Consider the following 22,409-nt stretch of genomic DNA (forward strand, 5'->3'; position numbering starts at 1 on the left):
AAATATCTCCAGTTTTCTTTGGTGAAATGTCTTCAAATTTTGCAGAGCGGTAATTACTGTTTACGTTTCCCGTCTGCTAATTCATCAAGAGATTTTGTAAGACATTTTTTAAGTGGAGCTAAAAAACACAAATTCACTCAAAGCGACGAAACTACCTTTGTAACCCCTATTTTTTGGCCTCCAGAAGATTTCTCTGGACAGTTGTCATGTAATGCCAAAGTTTAGGAAATTTTCACCGAAAGAAATGGAAGAAAAGCAAAATAAACACTGAAAACAACCTATCTTTAGAGAGTTATAATTCCAGGTAAAACTCCGTTAATTTAACAATGATGGTTGAAAAGAGTAGTTGTGTCTTTTAGAAGTCTATTTCGATAGACTTGAGAGAGATGTGATTAAGAGGAATGCGAAAATTCCCGTTGATAGTGAATACTAGAGCGCACCAAATGAACAGCGAAAAACCATACGGAGCCATTAAATACTAAAAGCAGTTAATGATACGAGCTAATTTCGAGGAATGTGTGACTAACCCAAAAAAGAGTCCTTCCGTTCGCTTTCTTAAGTTCGCCACTTCTTTTTTTCTTTAATTCGTACCGTATACCAACTTTACGAAAAACTCTGAACTACATTTATGAAAATGATATGACAGTTCTAAAGGCAACCCCCACTCCGACTAATGAATAATTTTAAACCGAGCAAAATAATGCTTGCAATCAAATTTGATCGACAATTTTCTTCAAAAAAGTGTTTGTATTGAAGAAAAAATGAATTTTAGAGTCACTTATTTCCGTGGGAGCCGCGATCTTGAGTAATTGTGACGTAAATCAGGTTACCCCCATTGTGTTCATGGAAAGAACAATGGGGCAACCACGACTCGTCAGAATTATTCAAGATGGCGGTGCCCGGGAAATTTGAAAACCAAAACAAGTGTTTTCGAAATTCATTTCAGTATTTCGATACAAACGCTTTCATTGGAAAAAGTTCGAAACATTTTTACTGTAAACATCATATTATGTTGTTTATAGTTATTTCCTTGTTTTAGCGGAGGTTCCCTTAAACCGGACTATGGAAAATATCAAGCCTTGGTGCTCTCCATCTCCACTGCATCTTTTCCCTTTATATTTTCAGTTATACGCCTTTTTCCCCAGCACGGTATCCCATAATCATCTTCCGCCGCCTCTGCCTCTTCAATGGTTTGGTGCATAGGCGCGAACAGCGTCTCGGGAATCCAATACATCAAAATCCCAGCGAGCAACGCAACAGCAGCAAAAATGGTGACCGGGAAGGTAATGCTAAGACCAGTAAATTGTCCCTGTGAAAAAAAGGAACAAATATGTACATGTATTGCCATTTTGTGATTCGATCGATGACCGACGATATTCTATGAATTTCTAGTGTTGTCATTCGCGTCGCTTGGAGAGGGCGTATAAGTAAGTGTACCTTAAAACTCTTTTCCATTACTCACCATCAAAGCAATGTATGGTGCTAATATTCCACCAATACGAGCACTCATGGAAGCTGTTCCTTGGCCAGTGTTTCTAAAGGGAAAAAAGTATGAAAAAAGGCCGTCGTGTCTTCTCATTAGACTAGACTGTCGCAGTCCCCTCTGAGTCGAACCGCCCGCTTTAATCACGCAAGCATACAAGGGGAGAATGGTGATAGATAGAGATATGCATCTCCCTCTATCACCATTTTCCAATCAGCTCGGCTGCGTGACTGACTATATGAAGCGGGCGGTGCGACTGACTCAGAAGGGACTGCGAGTAGTCTATAATCAGACCTTTTTCATCTCTAATAACCTTCGTTTTGCTCGGCAACAGTGACTGTGTTAAGAGTTCTTAAAGCGACACCAACCTCAAACATTTTTTCTTTGCCGTGATCAGTTCTATTCAGCTACTGCAAAACGAATCTGCCGTTTTCACTTCGAAATTCCAAATATAGTGCGTCGTAAAATTCAACAAAACCTTAAGTCATTTGTCCTACGGCCGAGCTGGTGTGAAGCATGGGCCTGTTCTTGAGATGACATTACAAACTGATTTGCATCTCAAAAATTCTCTGCAAAACAGCTTATGACGTCATCTCAGGGATATATCCATGGCTTTCACCACAGTTAATAGAGGGGAATGGTTATGAAACCCGACAAATATCTTTGTTGTAGGTTTTTGTTCTCTTTTTTGGCCTTGACCGTGCACAAAACACAATAGCTGTTTACTCCGTACTGAGGAACTAACAAGTAGAAACGTGTTGCTTACGTAATTCATGCATAGTGTATGAGCGCAAAACAAAAGATTGTTGCATGGTCGTGGACTTTCCAACCTAAATCTTGGCATCTTTGTTTGCTCCTTTGATGTTTGCCGAGCTTCCGGCCCAAACCGTAGTTCCCTCTATTAACTATGCTCTCACCATAAACGACTGTTCAACTTTATGGAACTCATAAGACCTTAGTGGAGAAATCACACCCGGTTAACTTAAAATTCATAATTTATGTTGCTGAATATTTGACTTATCCAGACTGAAAATTTTTTTTAAACCATCTGAATTTTGGATGTAAAATAAATTATCGTTTTAGTGCTTGCCAAGGGCACCAGCAGGGCATGGAGCAAGCAACATTATTATGGCAAAAAGACAGACATTGCGATTTATTTACACAGTCAAAAGCACACGTTTGTTGTTCTGACCACATGCACATTCAATGAAACTCCTTGCTTAGATAACCGTCATGTTTTAACAGTTTCACAAGGAACCTTGAGACGCAAAAAGGTGCGAAACAATAAAACATGTACAGTTAATCCCCAGTCACTTAGACTTAAGCAACCAACCTCAGAATAGTTGGAAAGATCTCCGACGTCATCAAATAAGTACTGCGCCATGCACAGTCAATTAATAGATACCCAAAGATGGAGAGGGCGGTAGTTGCAACTGAAGATTCTGTAAAAAAAGAAACCGTAAAACAGATGGATAATTACAATATGGGAGCAGGGAAGGCTCAGTGGTGATAGCACTGGCCAGTCACCAAGGCGGCCCGTGCTCGGTTCCCAGATCGAGGCCATTTGTGGGCTGCCTTTTCTCTGCTCTATGAGGTTTTACTCCAGTCTTGCCCTCTCCACAAAAACCAACATCTTTACTTGAAATGCCAATTCTATGCGGATGCAAGACCTCCCTGGAAAACCTCAAGGTGTGTGGAGCATGCTGGGTAAATTTTCCAAATTATTATTTTATTTCATTATTAACTAATTATTACCCATGATTAATACCCTAAAGAGTAAAGTGTCCAACTTTGCGCCGCCGTCGATTGATTCGTTTAAAAAATGGGACCATTCAGATCATAACAACATCATGGCTTGTGTGGATTCATAATGAATGAATGAATGATTTGTATGATTTGTTTATTTCAACTTCTCGCAGTCAAGACTGAATTACAGGTTGTGGTCAAGAACAGCTGCGTAACAATAAACATAATTATTACAATTTGTACTATGCTTGTTTAAAATATATCGAATTTTGATTAATTACTAAATACATATTACGAATATTTATAAGTGACGAAATTCCTAAATCGAAATGTGTTGTATGGGACTTTCGCCTCACTTTTATGTCGCAGATTATATGGCTTATCCACCCTCACAGCACAGTTATGTTTTATAATATGATAAAGTGGGTTATTGGGTTGGATGCTTTCAATGCACCTACGACAAGCGTCGGCTCGTCGGGAAACCAATGCAGTTAAATTGGATCTTTTTAGCGCAACATCATAGGAAGATTCAGGGTATATGATCGGCAAAGCTCTCTTTTGAATTCCTTCCAAAGTGTTGGATAGGTAATTAGGGAGATGCGCGAAAGCAACTGATCCATACTCTAATATGGATCGAATTAACGAATTCATAGAGAGGGAAGACACGGGGCGCAGACATTAGATCGAATCCCTGTATCAATTGGTTGAACTGAGATCCTTAACTACTATCACTTACCTTTGTAAGTGAGTAACGCAAGGAAAAATGTTACTCCCACTGAAATCATAAAGATGGCGTGGCAAATGCGGCGTCCAAACCTACGACGAAAAATGAAATCGTGTAATGAAACAATACTCTGGCAGAAGTATCTCGTCTCCGTCGTCTTATCTAAGAGAAAAACGGCACTGAAGATAAAGATGGCGACGACTTTGACTGAGCAATGACGATGATAAGTATGACGAAGATGACATTGAGATGATACCAAATGTTGGCTCCGTTGATTGAGGACTGGACTACCGTGCGAGAGATCGCGGATTGGAACTATCACTCGAGGCTGCTCCTCAAAACGGTTAGACTTTCAAGTCTTTTCAAATAAGGACTATCAGCCGTAGGCCCCGTCTCGCATCCCTTGCTAGAAATAAAATTACGTACTGTGACTGTAAAGAAAATGATCGACACACTGCTCGCAGCAAGTTAGGAACGTAGTTCGCGGTATCGCGGCCCGGCCTTGAAATTGTTCTTGAAGGGACGATCATGCAACCGTTTCCACGCACACAATTAACTGTTGACTGAATAACAAGCAGCCTGGCGAAAGCCTCCGAAACAGATGAATAATACATTAATAAACTCTGAGCTGCTTTTGAAAACCTTATCCTAGCTTTCGCCGATCTATGCCATCATTAGGGAATAAGAAAATATTATAGCACTGCGAATTAAATAGCTATGAAGGTGACAATGTAGGTGACCAATAGTAAAACACTTATGAAATGCTAATAAGTAATAAATAGTAAACAATAGGTATCAGCGTTTGTGACATATTGAAACGCAGAAGGTAAATAATAGGTGCAAAAACAAGGGAAGCAGTAACAAAATAGAGAAAATAATAAAGTAACAAATAATAAAGTCATTAAAATAGGAGATCTGTAAGTTCAGGTCATTCTTCGCGAGAGTTGAGCTCGGGTTTGTACTACTTCGAAAAAACTCCAAAAAGTTGTTTGAGTATTATTCCTGAACCCCCCCCCCCCCCCCCCCCTCTCCTTCCACCGAGGAGTAGCTGATAGATGCTGATAAATGGTCACTGATAACGGTGGAAAATAACTTGTTCACAGTAATACTAACGTCCTCATATCCAACTTACTTCAAAAAAAGAAACCACGTTACTGGTATGAGGGCGGTAGTTAGCACTCCCATGATGAGGTAGTTGATGTAGAGATTGCCGACAAGCTGGGAGATAAATATGAACATACCGAAACTGACCAGGGCTACGACGAACCTAGAAATAGACAAAAAGTTCCATTGACAAATCTCAGGACAACATCGGTATTTTTTGTGGGGGAAAGGAGGGAGGGCATCAACCAATACTAAAGGAGGGAGGGCATCAACCAATACTGCACCACAACATGAAAAATCAACTTCTAATTTAGACCGCTTTCCTTTTGTCAGAACTGGCCGGTCAGACCCGTCTGTTTGTGAAGAAAATGCAACAATTTTAAGGAGCAATTGCATGATAATCACTCGCATTCTTCTGGAGGCGTTGTAGAGTTGGTCTTTCCAAATGTCCGGTCTGGCCGGTCAGATCCGGCCGGTAAAACTGTGGAGAAACCCTAAACTATGAAGTATGCAGTATGTTCCTTGTTCCCTAAGACATTTTGTCATAGTCCACTTCGGAAAATGTGGGAAAATGCGGGAGGCAGGGTTTCCTCATGGTTAGAGTGCTCGACTCCGGATCCAGGGTCCTGGCCGGGGGCATTCTGTTGTGTTCTTGGGCAAGAGGTGTATAAATGGGTACCGGCGAAAATGCTGGGGGTAACCCTGCGATGGACTATCATCCCATCCAGGGGGAGTAAAAACACTCCTAGTCGCTTCATTCTACGGAAACAGGAGATAAGCGCCGGCCTGATGGACCTTCCTAGGCTCACAACAGAGACTTTACCTTTTTTTACCTCGGAAAATACCATTATACTCTTTGTTTGTCCCCCGAACTTTGCATAAGCATTGTTTTTTGTTTTCTCTTGGGACCATTGTGAGTCCAAGGGAAACTGGAAACAATGCTTACGCAAAATTTGGGCCGGGGGGGGGGGGGGGTGGGTGGACAAAGAAAGAGTTTGATTTTCCGAAGCGGCATATTGTTCTCTGTTCTCCGGTTCAAATTAGCCGTGTTCCCTTGTTCCTCAAAACCCCTGAAAGGAACTCAGTATGCTAATTAATAAAACGGCCAAATTATCACCAAACTCGTAGGGGTCATTGTCGGAGCATACTAGCCAGTAATCAGAAGAACATTAGTTCCGACTGATTCGATTTTCCCAAATATGCCTGTAGGTGGCGCTGGCATGGATGACATAGAAGCCATAGAGGTGATGAAGTAAATTATAAGCATTTCGTATACAACATAAGGCCAAATATTTTCATCCTACAGTTATTCTCAAAAGTGAAAACCAAACATTCCCGTACCACTGATAACAGATGACCATTGTCCATTTCCTCATCTTTGGAGTACGGAGAAGGTCGATTGGCGTGTATCTCTTAGAGTTCTGTTCTCGTGCTAACTGCTCTCCTCTTATTTTTTCAACAAGAGCGTGCAACGTTTGTTTATCAACAGGCTTCTCTTTCTTGTTACCAAAAGACTCGAGAACCGTCTGCGCCTCGTCAAGTCGGCCATGAGCAATAAGCCATCTTGGAGATTCTGGGATAAACCTACAAACAGGATAGAAAAATATGTAATAAGTTTGAGAAGTCATCGTAACCCTTAGACTAAAGAGGAAGAGAAGGAAAATTCAAAACGGGAGTCGAACTCGGACCTTGCTCAGAGCCAATGGTGCTCAAGCGAGTCGTTAGCCGCTAGGGGAGTTTTATGAAATACTGTAACATCAGGTCAAAAACTACTATTGCCAGTTATGGTTCTTGATGGCTGATTCTCTTGGGAATATAGTTCACGTGACATCACAACTCATTGTTTGAACGGTCCTTTTTACCTAAAAGCTAAAGAAATGACCGTTTCCATCAACATTCTTAAAAATTTCAGTTAAATTAAAACGATTAGAACTATGCGACGGTAGAGCATTGCACCAGCATCGCAGAGATCATGGGTTGTTGGTTTTCACTCACGCGATCAACAGTCATGTTTTTCAACGAAAACAAAAGAAAACGTTTGCATAATAATAGAGTTAAATTCCCGGAGGATTTGGTGGGGGCTCCAACATGGCCGCCGTTTCTTTGTTTAGGGGCTCCAACATGGCGGTCGTGACGTCATGTGAAAATCGAGAATTGGAGCCACCTGAATTTTTGAGGTGTCTACAAGAGAAAATTGTCCAGATAGGCCTGTGTGAGGATCACGTCTCTCTTTCAAAAACGTTTATATTTACTCATATTTATTGACTGCTTACTTCCAAAACGGGAAGACCACCACAGCAGGAATTGTGACAATCAGGAGAAGCGACCTCCACGTGCGAACGTAATAAACAATTAGGATTAAAAGCATTTGAAAGCCATTGTAGTAAAAATATGTCATGGCTCCAGTTGCTGTTCTTATCTTGGGTCCCACTATCTCCAAGCCGTAAATATAAAGAGACAACATGACCCCTGTCAGTCCAAAGCCGTTGGTGAAACGAAGAACAGCGAACAGAGGAATATTGTGAACGAACGACGACGACACGCCGGAGACAAGCTGCAAAGAAATACGAGAGTTTAGCCCGTGTTTTCGCAAGAAGCTTGGGTGTTTCTATTGGAGGGGGTATGGAAAAGAGAGAGAAAATTTAAAGGAAAGAGGGAAGGGAGGAGTGATGCAGAGAGATAGTAACAGGATGACGGAGGTCGAATGCAAAAGATGGAGAAAGGGAGGTGAGAATGGGAAGGAACGTATGACTAACTTCTCAAAAAACAATTACACAAACTGTAGTGAGAAACATATTTATAACGCATTTTAACTTGACGTTTCGTATGATACAACGTAGTCTACATGTTCAGAAGTCACGATTGAACATTTTTTTCAAAATTATACACGTGGAAAGAGAGCGACTAGTAACTAGATTAAGAACAATGCTCTTAACAAATAAATGTAATATAAGCGGTGAGTGGGTTCGAATGGGCAAACGGCAGTAAAATGCTGTTCCATTCGCCACATTAAACACTTCTGGTCAAATGAAAAGCGCCCCAACTTACCATGATAGCGTTGGAGATAAAGATGCATTTCTTTCTGCCCCAGGCGTCTGACACCATCCCGGTCACAAAAGAGCCAAGCAGCATTCCAGCAAAGAAGCAAGACTGAATAGTGGCACCCAGGAATGCGCGATCACAAATAAGGTTCCACTAAGGACAAAAATATCAAAAAACATATTAGCCTAAAGATTTCAAAGCGGTTTTTTCTTCTGTCGAAAGAAGAGCAATTTGGTATGACCTAGCCTAGAAATAAGAAAAAATAAAAGTTTACCACCATACTGCTACTCGTACCTCCGACACAGTGCTGTGATATGGTCCATCAAACTCATACGTCTCACAGCCGCCACAACACTTTTTTGCATCACACGTGACATTTGGCGTGACACAATGAAAGCCAGGTGTACCAAAAGCAAACACTAGCAGCGAGAACTGATTTGCGACGGCAAACACCAAAATGGCGTTTAGACCGAAAAACAGAAAGCGTTGGCATCTTCCAAACGATGGAACGTGTTGGAAAACGCCATCAAAATCGAAATTGTCGTTTTCACCTTTCGATTTTGGGGTCTCAGCCATGGCTCCTAAATCAAGACGAAGAACGAAATGATTAAAAATTTTAAAAATTGAGGGAAATAGGACGAAAGTGAGGAGAGAAAGTTTGACACATGTGGGGGTGGGGAGGTAATAGAACGGCGAAGGACAGGGTCGACCGCGGCTGCGGTCTGCACTACGCTGCGGCTGTAGTAACTTAGATTAAAGCAAGCAGAAGTGCTCAATTTTATCCTTCAAACTCAAGGAGGTAATCCGGCCATACTCCCACGGAGATACGTCCAAGGAGGCAAACAAGAAAACGGACTACTTACTTGGTGAATGGTTCTTAAACCCCATTTACTCGTATCTGGATATTTCCGAAAAGGGAGACTTTTCCCTCCGTTTTGCCTCCCGTCCACCGAAAACGAAGGCATTTGAAAACGCTCTCCAGACTGTAGATGCTTTAAAACGGAGGTTTATCGTGACGGGTGAAAGCGGAGGTTTTCAAATACGTTGACAACAGAGGCTCGTAAGAACACAGAGAACGCATGCGCACGCATGCTGTAGAGGTTAGCGTCGCGTATTCGCGTGGACAGGAAAATAAGATTCGATTTATATACGCAGAACAAAAACTAACGGACGAATTAACGGACTTTAATTCTAGCCAATTTGCGCAATATCTAATCCCGTTTGTGACTGGTACGTATCCTTTACAACCTATCGGGTCATGTAACGTAAACAAATGTCGTAAACAAATGTTTATTTTGGCGTATTTTATAGAAGAAGGAATGAAAAGCATTTTGCCATCGAAATAACGAGTATGACGAAAATTAACATCCAACAATAAATGAATCACGAGAAGAGAAATTTTTAGTTGTTCAGGGATTTTTTAAAGCTCTCTTTATCACATACTCTTCCGATAGCAATGCGGTGTAAAAAAACAAAAGTCCGCTCTCATGTTACACTTGTAGGTGGGATGGACCATGGTTTTTCTGATAAACCGGTCTTTTTCCTCAATTATAGCCGTTGCGAATCAAGAATTAGGAATGCCAGAGGACCAACTCCTTTTTCATTTCAATGTTTACTTCCTTGATGGCTCTAAACCGTAGAAATTGTTGGAAAGACACAAATAATTTGATCCAATGAATAGGTCACTAGGTATTAATAAATTTTGTGTACTTAACACTTCACTGGAAGTGTGACTTTCCATGCAGAAGGTTTGCGGATGAATTATATGAAGTTATTTAAGTCTATTTTATTAAACAACTAAGGCTTCGAGAAAGTGTGTTGGGATGAGGCAGTACGTACATGACATCTTTTGTTCGATAGCCTATAGGGTAACAATGTTGACCTTCAACCGTATATTTTAAAAACGGGCTATAGACGAATCCCTTTGGAGCCACCAAATAGGTGGTATAAATGTCTATAACAGGCAATTGCTCAAATACGAATAGAATTCAAATACATCTGCTATGAATGCAACTCATTGTCAGGTATTCGGAGACACACTGTACTTACCGGTTGGGGTGTGTTGTTCAACTCGATGCCAAGCTAGTTAATTCGGTTTACTGTTTTGTTGCGCGAATTGAAAATAAACAACACTTCCAGGGTCTCCGAATCAGTTCACCCTTTGTGATACATAATACCCATTGTTGCGTATTAAGGTGAGCTTTAGGATAAGAATAAATTTGGACCTAAAATAGACAGCAGCAGTTGATGATGAGTGAATCAGTGAGCTCGCCCGCTTTTGCAACACCGCCGTCGACACAACTGGGGCCAGGAAGGTGACTCACAAAGTGTGGGGAACAGGGACGGGGAAAATTAGGAAAGGGCGGGCGGAAAAAGCTTGAGGGCCTCACTCACAGGCTCCCACGACCCGTTAACTTTTTTCTCGTTTTGATTAAATCGGAGTCCTTAAACAAGCTGCATGTCATTTGCGGGGAAGGCTTTACCATGGGAGGAGGGCAATCTGGCTCCCTCTGTTTTTGTTTTGTTTTGTTTTGTTTTTTTCATATCGGTTTTTTCCCTTCCCCTCGCCCGATAAGCTTGCGGTACCAAAAATGAATGTGTCAAACAGTTGGTACGCATAGCGTGCGAAGCGTTCGGCGCTATTTCATTTTGGCCAATCACCTTTTCAACGTAAGTTCTTCGTAAATTAGGGTCATTTCTTCAAGCCACTCACGTATAACTTCGGTGCAAGCAATATATGAATATGCAAACATGTTGATAATTAAGAGTCTTTTGTCTTAGGAAAGGTACAAATGATCTGAGACACTATCGAATTCGAGTATGTTGTTTGTCGACACGTCGTTCTGCGTAAATCTGTATCCACGATTCTCACCCGCGACTGTTGAAAGAAAACATTCCTATTTTAATGCAATCACCTCCTCCAAATTCTGGTGCTAATGTAGCACCTCAATTTGATCTACTCCCGCCGTGGAGCTCTGCAAGAGGCGGCAATTACGATCAAATGCTCATTCGTATCCCTCCATAAACACAGCTTTCGTTGTCATAAAGTTAATAGTTGAAAAGGCACCGGAATCGAAATCTGCGGGGAATATCGCATGTCGCTCACCTAAACTTTTTATTTCAGTGTTGATACTTCTATAATTGAGCCTCATAGTAAACGTGGTGTAATATAATAGGTCATAAAAATGTTCTGCATCTTTTTTGACTTCTCAAATATTTGAAGAAGAATTAAGAACTTTTATGGTTTTTTAATAATCAACTGACGATGCAAAAATTGATAATTCCACCAGGAAGCAGAAAAAAAAAACGAGGTTCTTAGCAAATATCAAAATTAATTAATTGTCAGTTATTGTTTTTCGTGAAGGAAAAAGGGATTTGTAGTCATTGAAATTTTTTTTTTGTTAACACTGGAGGCAAATTCTATCATTGTTTTGATACGTAATGAAAAGTTCTTCCTTTCCGCTCTGAAGTGGGAAAGCTGTCGGCAAGACAATATACTGCTTGCAGGGTACTTAATTTACTTCCTATTGGTGAGTTTGAAAATATTAAATATCGATTAACACGCTGCTCGCAAAGCTTTATCATTTCAGATCTGTTTCATACAGCCAACAACAGTTCAGTGCCGTTGATTAATGGAAAATTTCATTAGTTTTGTTTCTCTTCTCGTGCGAAGGTCAGCAACTGTTTCCTTTTTGGTCGCAGTTGATTTTTCCCTAATTGTGTTTCAAATTGGTATTAGCCGGCGATAATATTGATTATACAGGAAACGCCACGTACAGTGATTCATTAAAAAAGTACCCTTTAACACGGGCTTGTTTAAAATCGGAAATAGCGATTAATTATCGCCTCAATATTTAATTTATATAGGACGCTGGGTTTCTTTATTTGAGCACCTTGTTTTATTATTGTTTTTTATCAACCATAGCAGCGGTCCGTGTGAATAATATCCAATTTCCTTTAGGTATTTCAAAAACCATCACGCCTACAGTTTTTACTGGGTCAAATTTGACTCATAAATTGTATAGCTTTTCCACAAGTCCTTATTAATATTTAGTTAAGTCGCGAGGGGGTGTTAAAAGTTTAACATTCGATAGTTAAAATAGCCGTGGGTCATCATTTAGTACTTGCCTATAAAGCTGGTGTAATTGAAACATCATGTAATTTATTTGATGTTTTAATCTCCTGACAGCAACAAAAAATCCAAGTTTTTCCAGTTGAAAATACGATTTCTTTTTTCAAGATTGCACTTTAAGTATAATGAAGCCTTACAAAAAGGCTGCGTCAAAGAATCTTTTCCCTATTTATTGGGACTCTCAAAGGTGTCCTTGCGAAAAATGTCTCTCCAGCGATGACGGCACAAGGTCCTCTTCGAGTCAGTCAGCTGAGGCCACCAAGTCTTCATTTACAATTGAATCGCTGCTGGGCCAAAAGGAGGAAAACAGTCAATCCGCGAATTTGAAAATGGTGGCCCTAGTTTCTAATGGCTCTTACGCTTCAGCAGAACTTGGGCAACTCAATGTGGCTAATGTACCGGGAGCAGAACTGCGTGGTCGAACTTCGCGGCAACCTTATTTGTCGTCAGCGTTTCAGCGAATGTCCAGTTTAAGTGTGAATCAAGTGCCCATATTTGGTACAGGAAACTTGCTTGCAGAAGGTAAGTGTCGGTATGTGTTACATGGCATTTATTCCTCTGAAGTGTAGAAACTACTACATACAAATTTCCCTTAGTTTAGGTTGCATCTTGCATGTGTAACCGAGTGTTTTGGCGAAAATTTCAAATGTTGAGTTGACATAATATCGTTATAATAGTTGAGTGTGCGTCTTATAATTGCACAAATACGGTGCTTTTCAGTGACAAGAGGCCCTTTGCCCTTAAAGTGTTTAACGACGCAAGTCTGTCAATCAACACGCAGTCTGGTGCGATCGATGGCCGGTCGACTAGACGTTGGAGTTGTATGAAGTCCAGAAAAGGGAACCTAAAGTTCAGTAATGGTTTTATTTAGGCCAAATACCAATTAAAACACCCGAACAAAGAGATTTTGGAGCTGTACTGTGTGAAATTTAGAGAATCTTATGGAAACGAAAGGCATGAATTTCTCTACTACTAGGCACCACATGAATTAAGAACCTTCACCTTAACAACTTTGGTGATTTGAAATTATTTTAGAATAGACGAAACTTCATCCATTGAACTGCAGAATGGGCATGAAATTAAAGTCAGAAATTTCATCGCAGTTAGATGAAAGTCAGGAGTCGAGAAAGAAGTGGTTCGAAAGGAACTCGAACTAGCTGCGCATGACCGTGTGATTGCGCTACACTGCTCTACACCTGCTATCAAACCACCTGGGAGCTGGTCAATTGCAAGTTTGTTTATAAGACTGTACGGAGGCCCGTAAGGGACATGGCATTCCGTGATCAGTTTTCCTGCTTCCAATTTTCAAACTCGAAATTTTGAGTTTTTAAAACTCGAGATTATGAGTTTACAAACCGGTCAGTTTAACTACAAACTGCAGACAAGGGGTAAAATGAAGACAAATGCTATAATGCAACTGTTGAAAAAGCCCAAACCCTTTAGAAGTGCTAACCTTGGACCTAATGAATTAGGCACAAAACAATATTAAACTTAAACTGCTAGCATTTCTAAAGGGTATGGGCTTTTTCAACAGTTAGATTATAACCTTAATTTACATTTTACCCCTAGGCTGCAGTCTGTATTTTACAATGACCAGTTTACAAACTCGAAAATTTCGAGTTTGTAAACTCAAAATTTCGAGTTTGAAATTTCCATTAAAACTGATCACGGGATTCCATGTCCCTTACGGGCCACCGTAAGACTGAGATGAAAATAGAAATTTCGTGTTGGCAAATAAAGAGATGCATTATTCGATGATGGTTCGGTGATAACTGAAAAAACCCATCCGGCACCAAGTTGGAAATAATCTATCCCCTCTTTTTGAGTTCGTAAGCGGAACAATTGAATTTCGGATCACTGAAGTTTATATTAGATTCTTTGCACGTAGGAACCTTTCCGATTACTGGAGACGAAGTGGAATGGTCCAATGAAAAGCCGAAACGTATGCGCACTATCTTTACAATGAATCAGCTTGAACGCCTGGAAGGCGAGTTTTCACGCCAGCAATACATGGTTGGAGGGCAGCGGTTTTATCTCTCGAAAGAGCTTGGCTTGACGGAAACCCAGGTCAAAGTTTGGTTTCAGAACCGACGAATAAAATGGCGAAAACAACTGATTGAACAACAGAGGAACAAAATGAGGCAGCAGGAACAGAACAACAAGACCCAAGTTGAAGAAGATGTATTTTAACCGATTTCATGCCAACGTACAAACGTTGAGTATTATATGTCCTCGAGGTTCCACCGTATTAGTTACAAGCGTAGTAAATATGCAACTAAGCCAGTCAGGACAGAGTACTTTAAGACTCCTTAATCTAGCTTAATTACGTAGAATTGAGAGGCACAGGAATAACTTTGCTAGTCACAGCTGAGACCATGGGTGGGAACCTCCACTAAAACAACAAAATAACTTTAAACCTCATAATGTTTACAATTAAAATTGTTCAAACGTTTTACAATAAAAGCGTTTGTATCCGAATAAAATGAATTTCAAAACGCTTGCTTTGGCTCTCAAATTTCCCTGGCGCCGCCATCTTGAATAATTGTGACGTGTGGTCGCCCTATTGTTTCAAAAGAATCGCTCTTTGTGTCAGATATCATTGAATCACGTCAATCATTGGTTGCAGGAAAAAGACCCGCACATGGTTTTGTCCTCTCCAAGTGACTGAAGTGCGAAACTCCCCAAGCTTTTCAATAACTCAATGAACAGTTATGAATTTCATCAGCCAATGAAAACGTTCCTCCTTTACTGCGCCTTTCAATAAAATGCGGAGCTCAATCTACAAATGGGTTTTTCGCTACCGTCAATCAAATGTTCGGCGGCTCCTCCAAGCTTCCGACTATTGCCGAGCGCGAAGTAATCAAATCAAATCGATGAGCACAGTTCAAACAACACAGTCGGAAGCTGGGAGGAGCCGCCGGACATTTGATTGACGGTAGCCAGGAGAAAAACGCATTTGTCGATTTAGAGTCCGCATGTGATCTGATCGTCGAAAACTGTTCCAGGCTCCCAGATAGTCGAGAAAATGAAAAGAACTGCGTGTGAAAAGCGAGTGTGGGGGCCTGGAACAAGCTAAAGACAAGTTGCAAACTCCACCAAGTGCATTTACCAAGTGCAACACCCAAAAACATTTTCAATTGAGTGTCGTAAAACCAAAACCAATTAAATTAAAAACCAATTACTCAGCCAATCACAAGGAGAAGTAAAACCAAAACCAATTGTAAACAACTACCCAATGAAATACAACATTGTATCACTCTATGGCGTCATGAAAAAACTAACCAATCAACAGGGATCAAATATCCACCACTGAATTCGCGAACTTTCAATCGCCGCCATTTCTTTATGACTGTGAATCGTCGGCCGGGCTTTTGAGATTTTGAGAGCTGTATTTAGATGAAAATGGCATTGGAATAAATGCTTTGGAACGGAAAGATGTTGTGGTGGGTATCATTATTTACGGGAGCGGTATTTGGGAACGTAGATACATGTTTTTCCCCACTTCGTGCCGTAAACGCAAGACTTCGCGTTGGCCTCCTTCAGGAATATTGCTGGCCAGCTTCATTGTTCGGTAGCTTACCAGCTCGTCTTCGTCTTCTTTTGGAAGAACTACTTGGGCGGTGTGATGTAAGTTAGGCTAATATTTCGTACTTCGTTTAATATTTTGCCTTATGCTTTGAAAAGTCTCCATTGAAATTCTCTGCTTTACGGGTCACAACTCAGGGGGATGAGTTTGTATTCTTTGATGAAATTGCTTTTGTAAAACCAAATTATTCTCAGAGCCATTCGCGGTTGCCGATAGTCTAACAGACAACCGGAGAAAGTACCCATAGTCTGGTTCTTTTTTAAAGGAAAAAATATACATGTATTCAAACGCTGTGTAGCTTTCTGCTGACGGCTAGTGGCGAACGGCGTCCTTTTGGCGGGAAAATCGTGTGACCGCTCCGTAGCTAGGGCGAAACAATTTTTTTTCTGTTTGGGTCACGATTTTGTCTTTGTTGTCTAGTATGCCTGGCCCACATTTTTGTAATTTTTGTAAAAACCATGGGGTCTCAACAAGGGTTACACACGCTCATAGAGCGAGTTGCCCTTGGAAGGACTGTGTCTGCCTGAATTGTACCAGAACGCGGCACAGAAATTCCTATCACCGCAATTTGAGGAATATAGAGACATCCACAGTCACCAGCACCACAACAACACCGGTCGCTGCGGTCGCCGGAACTCTCGGAACTGTTTCCGCTGCTAATGTTCTCGCAGTAGCAAATTCTGGACAAAAAGCGAGTGCCACTTCGGTTGCGGCTGCCAGAGCCGGTAAGTAAACTGTTACTCTACTAGATATTTCATTAGAATTATCGTAAAGATTGACGAACGGAAATGAATTTTTTTTCCTTTTACTATGTTAATGATAATAGATGAAAGAAAAAGGGATAACCGTTCACCTGTGGACGGCTAGCAAAATGGTTTCTACCTCTTTCTCGATACAGTACGGTGATGCAAACATCTTCATTTTCGGTAGGTTTGCAACAAAGCTTACCTCAGCCGTGCGACCCTCCTTGGTCTGTTTCTTTAAGATCAAAAATTATGTATTTGAAGGTTGTCAACTTGTGTAGCTGCGGCTACCAGAGATGGTCAGTAAACTTGAATTATCGGTAAAATGGGTGAAGGGAAATGCACTTTTCCTTTTACTACGTTAAGTTGATAAATGAAAAAGGGATGTAGACCTGTGGAGAGCAAGCAAAGTGTTTTTACCTTTTTAGCAGTAATGCAAATATCTTCTTCATGAAGAAAGGTTAAAGCTTAATTATTATTTTTTTGCCATTGAGATATGGATTGTACTAAATTCGTTGGTGAGCCTTTTCCTCAATATTTTTTACACTGCGTTCAGTTTTGTTCGTTTTTACCCTACATGTAGCTAAAGCAAAGCGTTTGAAGGATGAAAACAAAAATGAGCAAATGAGCAAATGAACAGATTTGTCAACAATTTCATGGCAAATCTCTCAGAAGAGGAGAAAAAGCTGCCATTCCTAACCAACCATGCAAGGGCTTTGAGGGCCTATTCAGAAGGCAGTATGCAGAGGGTAAGTAAATAAAAGGAAAAAAAGTAAATATAAATGTATTGGTTGCTACCTTCTATAATGCATATTTACCCCATGAATAAGTGCTGTCTTGTTTTTCCATGTCTAATAAGTGTTCAAAAGTGGTGTTTTTTCTATTTTTGGATGATCAAATCCATAGCATGGTGCTGAAGAACGAAACGTAGTATTAATACAATTAAAAACCATCTGATTGTGGCCCTTTTAGATGGATAATACCCGCAATTTAAATAATTGATATTTCTTGTTGTTTACTATAAATGACATTTTTATGCACCTATCCTTGTTCCCCCAATCCCCATAACTTTTGTGAAGGTCCATCCCGAAACCAACTTTAATTTCCATTTCGCCTGGATTGTATAACAACCTTCACAGTAGGTAGTAATAGAATTGTGATTTACTAGTGCTCTTGATGTGAGTAAAATGTCATTATCCTCCTGGAGGATGTCAAAATTGTTTTGGAGGAAAACATTGTTAAAGTGTGTTCTGAAAATCAACGGATGCGTTAATTTATATAAACCTTTATTTTAAATCGTGCAGACAGAGAACCATGGGCAGGTAACAGAAAGACAGCCGTCAGCAGTCATGGCCCTCACGCAACAAGAGGCAGCCTTTCCTCACATTCCCTTTACAACTTTGGAGCAGTTGTTCAGGGAATGTGGGGAAAATGTAAACACTGTGCTTGACCATCTGACGACCAATGAAGCAAGCGGCCAGGCTCAATTACAACAACCCATGTGTACTATGACAGTGGATGATTGTGAAAACCTCCGCCGACTTTCAGCTTTATTTCCACAGTTTTCCAACATGCTGGATGATTGTTTTTCCTCGTTTTCCTTTGATTTTGGTAAAACTGTTGATTTTTTGGTTAGTCTAACTTCATCCTCAACTGGCTCGTCATCATCACCACTATCTTTATCATCACCATCATCACTTGTGTTAAGTTTTTCTGGTGCAGAAGACTCCCTTCCCTCCTCTTCTGCACTTCCAGACCCCCTGTCAAGCTTCTTAAGTTTTCCTGAAGGGCACACAAGTGGCAGAAGGCCATTCAGGTGCCCTCACTGTGGGTACACTTGTGAGGCACAGGATTTCCATTTTTGCCCACATTGTGGGCACCCTCTGGATGGTAGGCCCCGCCTTTGAGCTGTGCAACATTTCTTCTCAACGTGAAAGGAGTTTTTCGTCACTTTTCCACCTTTCCTTTGGCAATACATTTGTGAAAAAATACACCCTCTTCTCTTCACGTTTTGGACATAAGCAGATTCGAACTGCTAGTCCATTGACTGCTTATTAAAGCTCAGCAATTATTTGCATCATTAAAACAATGAGCAAGCGTAGTTATATGAGAGTATGGGTACTTACTTCATGAATTATAGCACAGTCAAGAGTGTGGCTTACTGCTGTTTAGTTTTATTGTGGTAGGTTGTATGAAAAATATGAAATCCTGAACCAGACCCAGACAAGTTAATTAACATTGGAGATGTTTTGAGTGTGTCACTGATTATAATTGTCCTGGCAAGACTTTTCATTTCCGTATGTTAATTCATTCATTCATTTTTATTGTCGCTTTTTGTTGGTCTGGTTCAAAACTTTTCTTTGAGAATTTACATTTGAAAATTTGAGCTAGAATTTAAGCTCGAGTCTATATGTGCATCAGCATAAAAGAATTTTCTTTTTTCAATTTTGTTTCTGGGGACTTTAACACCAAACATGTATACATACGGATGTCTCATGGTTACAGTGCCATAAGATCATTCTGAACAATGACAACAATGAACAATGAACAATGAGGGCTGTAGCATTTGAAGCAATCATACTTCATACTGTGTCTGTCAGGCTCCATGGATAACGCTATCCACTGGATAAATCACTATCCATTGGATAGTGGAATTGGTTTCGCTATAACTTACCCACTGGATAGTTATTTATCCGGTGGATAGCACTATCCATCATTTGAACAACTGGGGCCAGGTGACTACCGGTATATACTGGTGAGTGTTTTGTCATGGAAGGATAACTGACATTTCCAAACTAAAGTTGTAAGGATGGAACAGAAGGTAGTGAAGATCATTTTAAAAAAAGATTGTAGGCTTGTGTGGGTAAGCCGATGTGCTGTGTAAGCTACTTGTGAAATTTTATATTTTTTCCTATTTTTTCACGTTTTTCCTATTTTGTTGTGGTCAAATTTCCAATTTTTCTATTTTCTTGAGCTGATGTGCTGCTTGACACCCTGAAAAAAGCTATTATATCATGATGTGCCATGCTAGATTGTTACCCTCTTGAAAGAGAACATGAATTAGGATGAAGCTGCCCGAGAAAACATCGCATTACCCTGTTAACTTTCTGCTTTTCATCCATTTTTCTCATGTGTGTCCGTGAAGTACAAGTAGGATTTTGAAAACAACACAAAATTTTGGTAAGGTCTACTGCATTTGTGAAAATACAACCAAAATTACCTGATATTAAAAATCATGGAAATTAATTTTATCACATAAGCCACAGTCTGCACACCTCCATTGTCAGACGCTGTGGAAGTATTAGCACAAAAGGACAAGTGGGGCAGTACACTTAAGCTTATATAAAACCTGAAGCCCTGAATGGTCATTTTATAAATAAATGGCTGCAATCGTACAACAAAGCAAAGAAAAAGAAGATAATAAATGAGTGCTAATACAGTGGCTACAGATTTATATTTGGAACACACTTACCTTTACTAGCTGGCTTTCATTGGCATTGGTTGTCACAACCTTTGTCTCTTTTAATGGGTGAGTTATTAAACCTGATCTTGCAAAGCTTTCTGTCAATATGGATGGCACACAGTGGCAATGTGCTTGACAATCTTTTGTACCAGTCTTTTTCAACCAAAGACTCCCTCACCTCCCCAAAGTGGGAATGTAACGCTTTACAACAAGGAGACACATCTTATCTACCACCCCCATGCAAACGTGCTTACATGCTCCTATTATTCCCCTATCTCCATCGGGTGATTGCAAAGAAACAGTCGACAACTTTTTTGGAGGACATTTAAATTTAATGTTTTGGTATTATGTAATGAAATGTTGCAAACATTATTTAACATTGCAAGTAGAGAGACTCTCAAGTTGCATCTTGGTAAACTAAAATCCACAAGTTCTCAAGTCTGAAGCATTCCAGCAAAAAATTGCATTAAATATTTTCAGTTCTCATTCTTCAAACTCATTACATGTTGGTGGTTCTTTGAGAGCAACTACAATGTCAATTTTATCACATATATCCTTAACATAAAAGGGTTGGCAAATAGTAAAATCCAAATTATGTATGTAAGTCTGAGACCTTAAGCACAAAAGGTTGTTACTCAAAGGTAGGAAGGGGCATACAAAAACAAGTCTTGATGACCCATTGTAAACCAAAATTCTCTAAAAATCATTTAAATTATATACAGAAATTCTGAGATCCATGTTTTCCCTGCTACTGTTTGCCACCCCTTTTCAGCACATATACATTATTCTGAAAGGGATCAATTATTATTGATCCTTTTTAGAATACAATGTACTGTCAACTTTTTGTACCCCAGCCTCTCCATCCACAAAAACAAAATGTACCTTCCTCAATATAAAAAAAAAAAAAAAAAAAGGAATCATGAAGTAACCAAACAAACAAAATTACAAAAAAAAAATTGATTTTTTACATCAGTTCATATTGTGTAATGACAGTTGCAGTTTTATGATTGTCATGTCAGTAGCATTTAGTTCTAATGACATTATCAGGAAGGGATCTTTCAACCTTAAAATTTGCTTTTTACTGTACTACCAATCCAATTCACCTCTGTGTTGAAGCAACAAGTTCATCCACACATTTTTAAGCTCAAAGTTTCAATCGAGAAAATAATTATATGAAATCCTGTGTCATAAAAGACGAAAGGTTAGTTGACTTTTTTGTAGACCCAAAACATATTTTGAAGTCATTTGTTTAAGTAAGGAAATACCAGTAGCATTGAAAATGTGAAAACACTGCTCTATTTCTACTTTAAGACTCACTGCACCATTTTGGAAACAAGCTTTCCAAAACTGCTCTTCAAACCAGAGGAGTTCAAAACTTTGGCATAGCACTGGCTTCACAATGCTCAGGGATGCAGAGGTGGTAGTCTGCAATCTGGCAAAAAATTATTTGAATGCCTCATTACCAATAAGGGGAGATGGATGAAGGAAACCTACTTAGGGGACAGGCACAGATAGGTCGCACAAGAGAACAAACCTTAGATTTTCTTTTCAAATTTTACCAATTCAACATCTTTTCAAGAAATTATGGTCTAAACTCAAAACTAAACCATTTCAAGAAGACATTTGGCCACCTACCCTCACCCCTCCCCCACCACACACACACTAACACACCCCTTTTGATAAGTCCTATTTTGCATCCTGTACTGTAAGCTAGACTATTCCAATTTATATAATAACCCAAGTTATTCACGGATTTTGATGGGTTTCGACAAAACACTGACCCCCGGTCAACTGACCCCCTTACTGACCCCCCTACTGACCCACTATAAAATCAATGGGAAAATGAATACTGCTTACTTAAGCCTCAAAAACCCTTTTTAAACAGCATTGTTCAACAGTATTTAAGTCTAAGCACCCATTTTAAAAAGGTTAGCTTACATGAAGTAATCGGCCATCACAACAATAATCGAAAACTAACCTTTTTAAAATGGGTGCTTAGACTTAAATACTGTTGAACAATGCCGTTTAAAAAGGGTTGTTGAGGCTTAAGTAAGCAGTATTCATTTTCCCATTGATTTTATAGTGGGTCAGTAGGGGGGTCAGTAAGGGGGTCAGTTGACCGGGGGTCAGTGTTTTGTCGAAACCCGATTTTGATTGGTTCTTGCCTACGATCTATTAGAGGACAGACGCACGATTGACGTCACCATCAGCTTTTATGCGAGTAAAGTTTAATTCTTTATTATATAAAACAAATAGATTCCATGTTGCCGTGCGTCTGTTCAGTAATAGATCACAGAAGACGTCAAAATGTGGTAAGAACATCAGTGACACACTCGGCTATCGCCTCTTGTGCCACTTTTTTGTTCTTACCACATTTTGACGTCAT

The 22,409-nt window shown here is 40.0% G+C and overlaps 3 protein-coding genes across 6 annotated transcripts in view; 1 reads left to right on the forward strand and 2 right to left on the reverse strand.

Annotated features, from left to right (window-relative positions):
* Window positions 1-278: 278 nt before the first annotated feature.
* LOC138008598 (organic cation transporter protein-like) lies at window positions 279-10,363 on the reverse strand. 3 transcript variants are annotated; one of them, XM_068855922.1, is made up of 10 exons: window positions 10,149-10,363; window positions 8,394-8,680; window positions 8,106-8,252; window positions 7,331-7,611; window positions 6,399-6,641; window positions 5,086-5,220; window positions 3,966-4,045; window positions 2,817-2,925; window positions 1,463-1,535; window positions 279-1,309 (listed from the first exon to the last, which is right to left on the reverse strand). In XM_068855922.1, the coding sequence occupies exons 2-10, from the start codon at window positions 8,673-8,675 to the stop codon at window positions 1,073-1,075; spliced, it is 1,587 nt and encodes a 528-aa protein (XP_068712023.1). In that variant the 5' UTR covers window positions 8,676-8,680; window positions 10,149-10,363; the 3' UTR covers window positions 279-1,072. The 3 variants fall into 3 exon arrangements, with proteins under 3 accessions (XP_068712023.1, XP_068712022.1, XP_068712024.1); XM_068855921.1 differs by lacking the exon at window positions 10,149-10,363 and adding an exon at window positions 8,963-9,167; XM_068855923.1 differs by lacking the exons at window positions 8,394-8,680; window positions 10,149-10,363 and adding an exon at window positions 8,963-9,200.
* Window positions 10,364-12,297: 1,934 nt separating this feature from the next.
* On the forward strand, window positions 12,298-14,701 carry LOC138008599 (homeobox protein EMX1-like). Its single transcript, XM_068855925.1, has 2 exons — window positions 12,298-12,753; window positions 14,120-14,701. The coding sequence occupies exons 1-2, from the start codon at window positions 12,357-12,359 to the stop codon at window positions 14,419-14,421; spliced, it is 699 nt and encodes a 232-aa protein (XP_068712026.1). The 5' UTR covers window positions 12,298-12,356; the 3' UTR covers window positions 14,422-14,701.
* Window positions 14,702-20,333: 5,632 nt separating this feature from the next.
* Window positions 20,334-22,409, reverse strand: part of LOC138006499 (uncharacterized) — a 3,365-nt gene continuing 1,289 nt past the window's right edge. Inside the window, exons 1-2 of one of the 2 annotated variants that reach the window (XR_011123903.1) lie at window positions 22,168-22,409; window positions 20,334-21,799 (exon numbers count right to left, since the gene is read on the reverse strand). The exon at window positions 22,168-22,409 is cut by the window's right edge and continues 1,281 nt beyond it. Coding sequence is in view for 1 of the 2 variants with exons in the window: in XM_068852862.1 (XP_068708963.1) it covers window positions 21,427-21,455 (29 nt within the window). In the remaining variant the exon portion in view is untranslated. The remainder of the gene's footprint in view (window positions 21,800-22,167) is intronic. The other variant, XM_068852862.1, reaches the window with a different exon arrangement.

The sequence above is a fragment of the Montipora foliosa genome, chromosome 6, assembly GCF_036669935.1.
Source record: "Montipora foliosa isolate CH-2021 chromosome 6, ASM3666993v2, whole genome shotgun sequence".
Taxonomy (NCBI): domain Eukaryota; kingdom Metazoa; phylum Cnidaria; class Anthozoa; order Scleractinia; family Acroporidae; genus Montipora; species Montipora foliosa.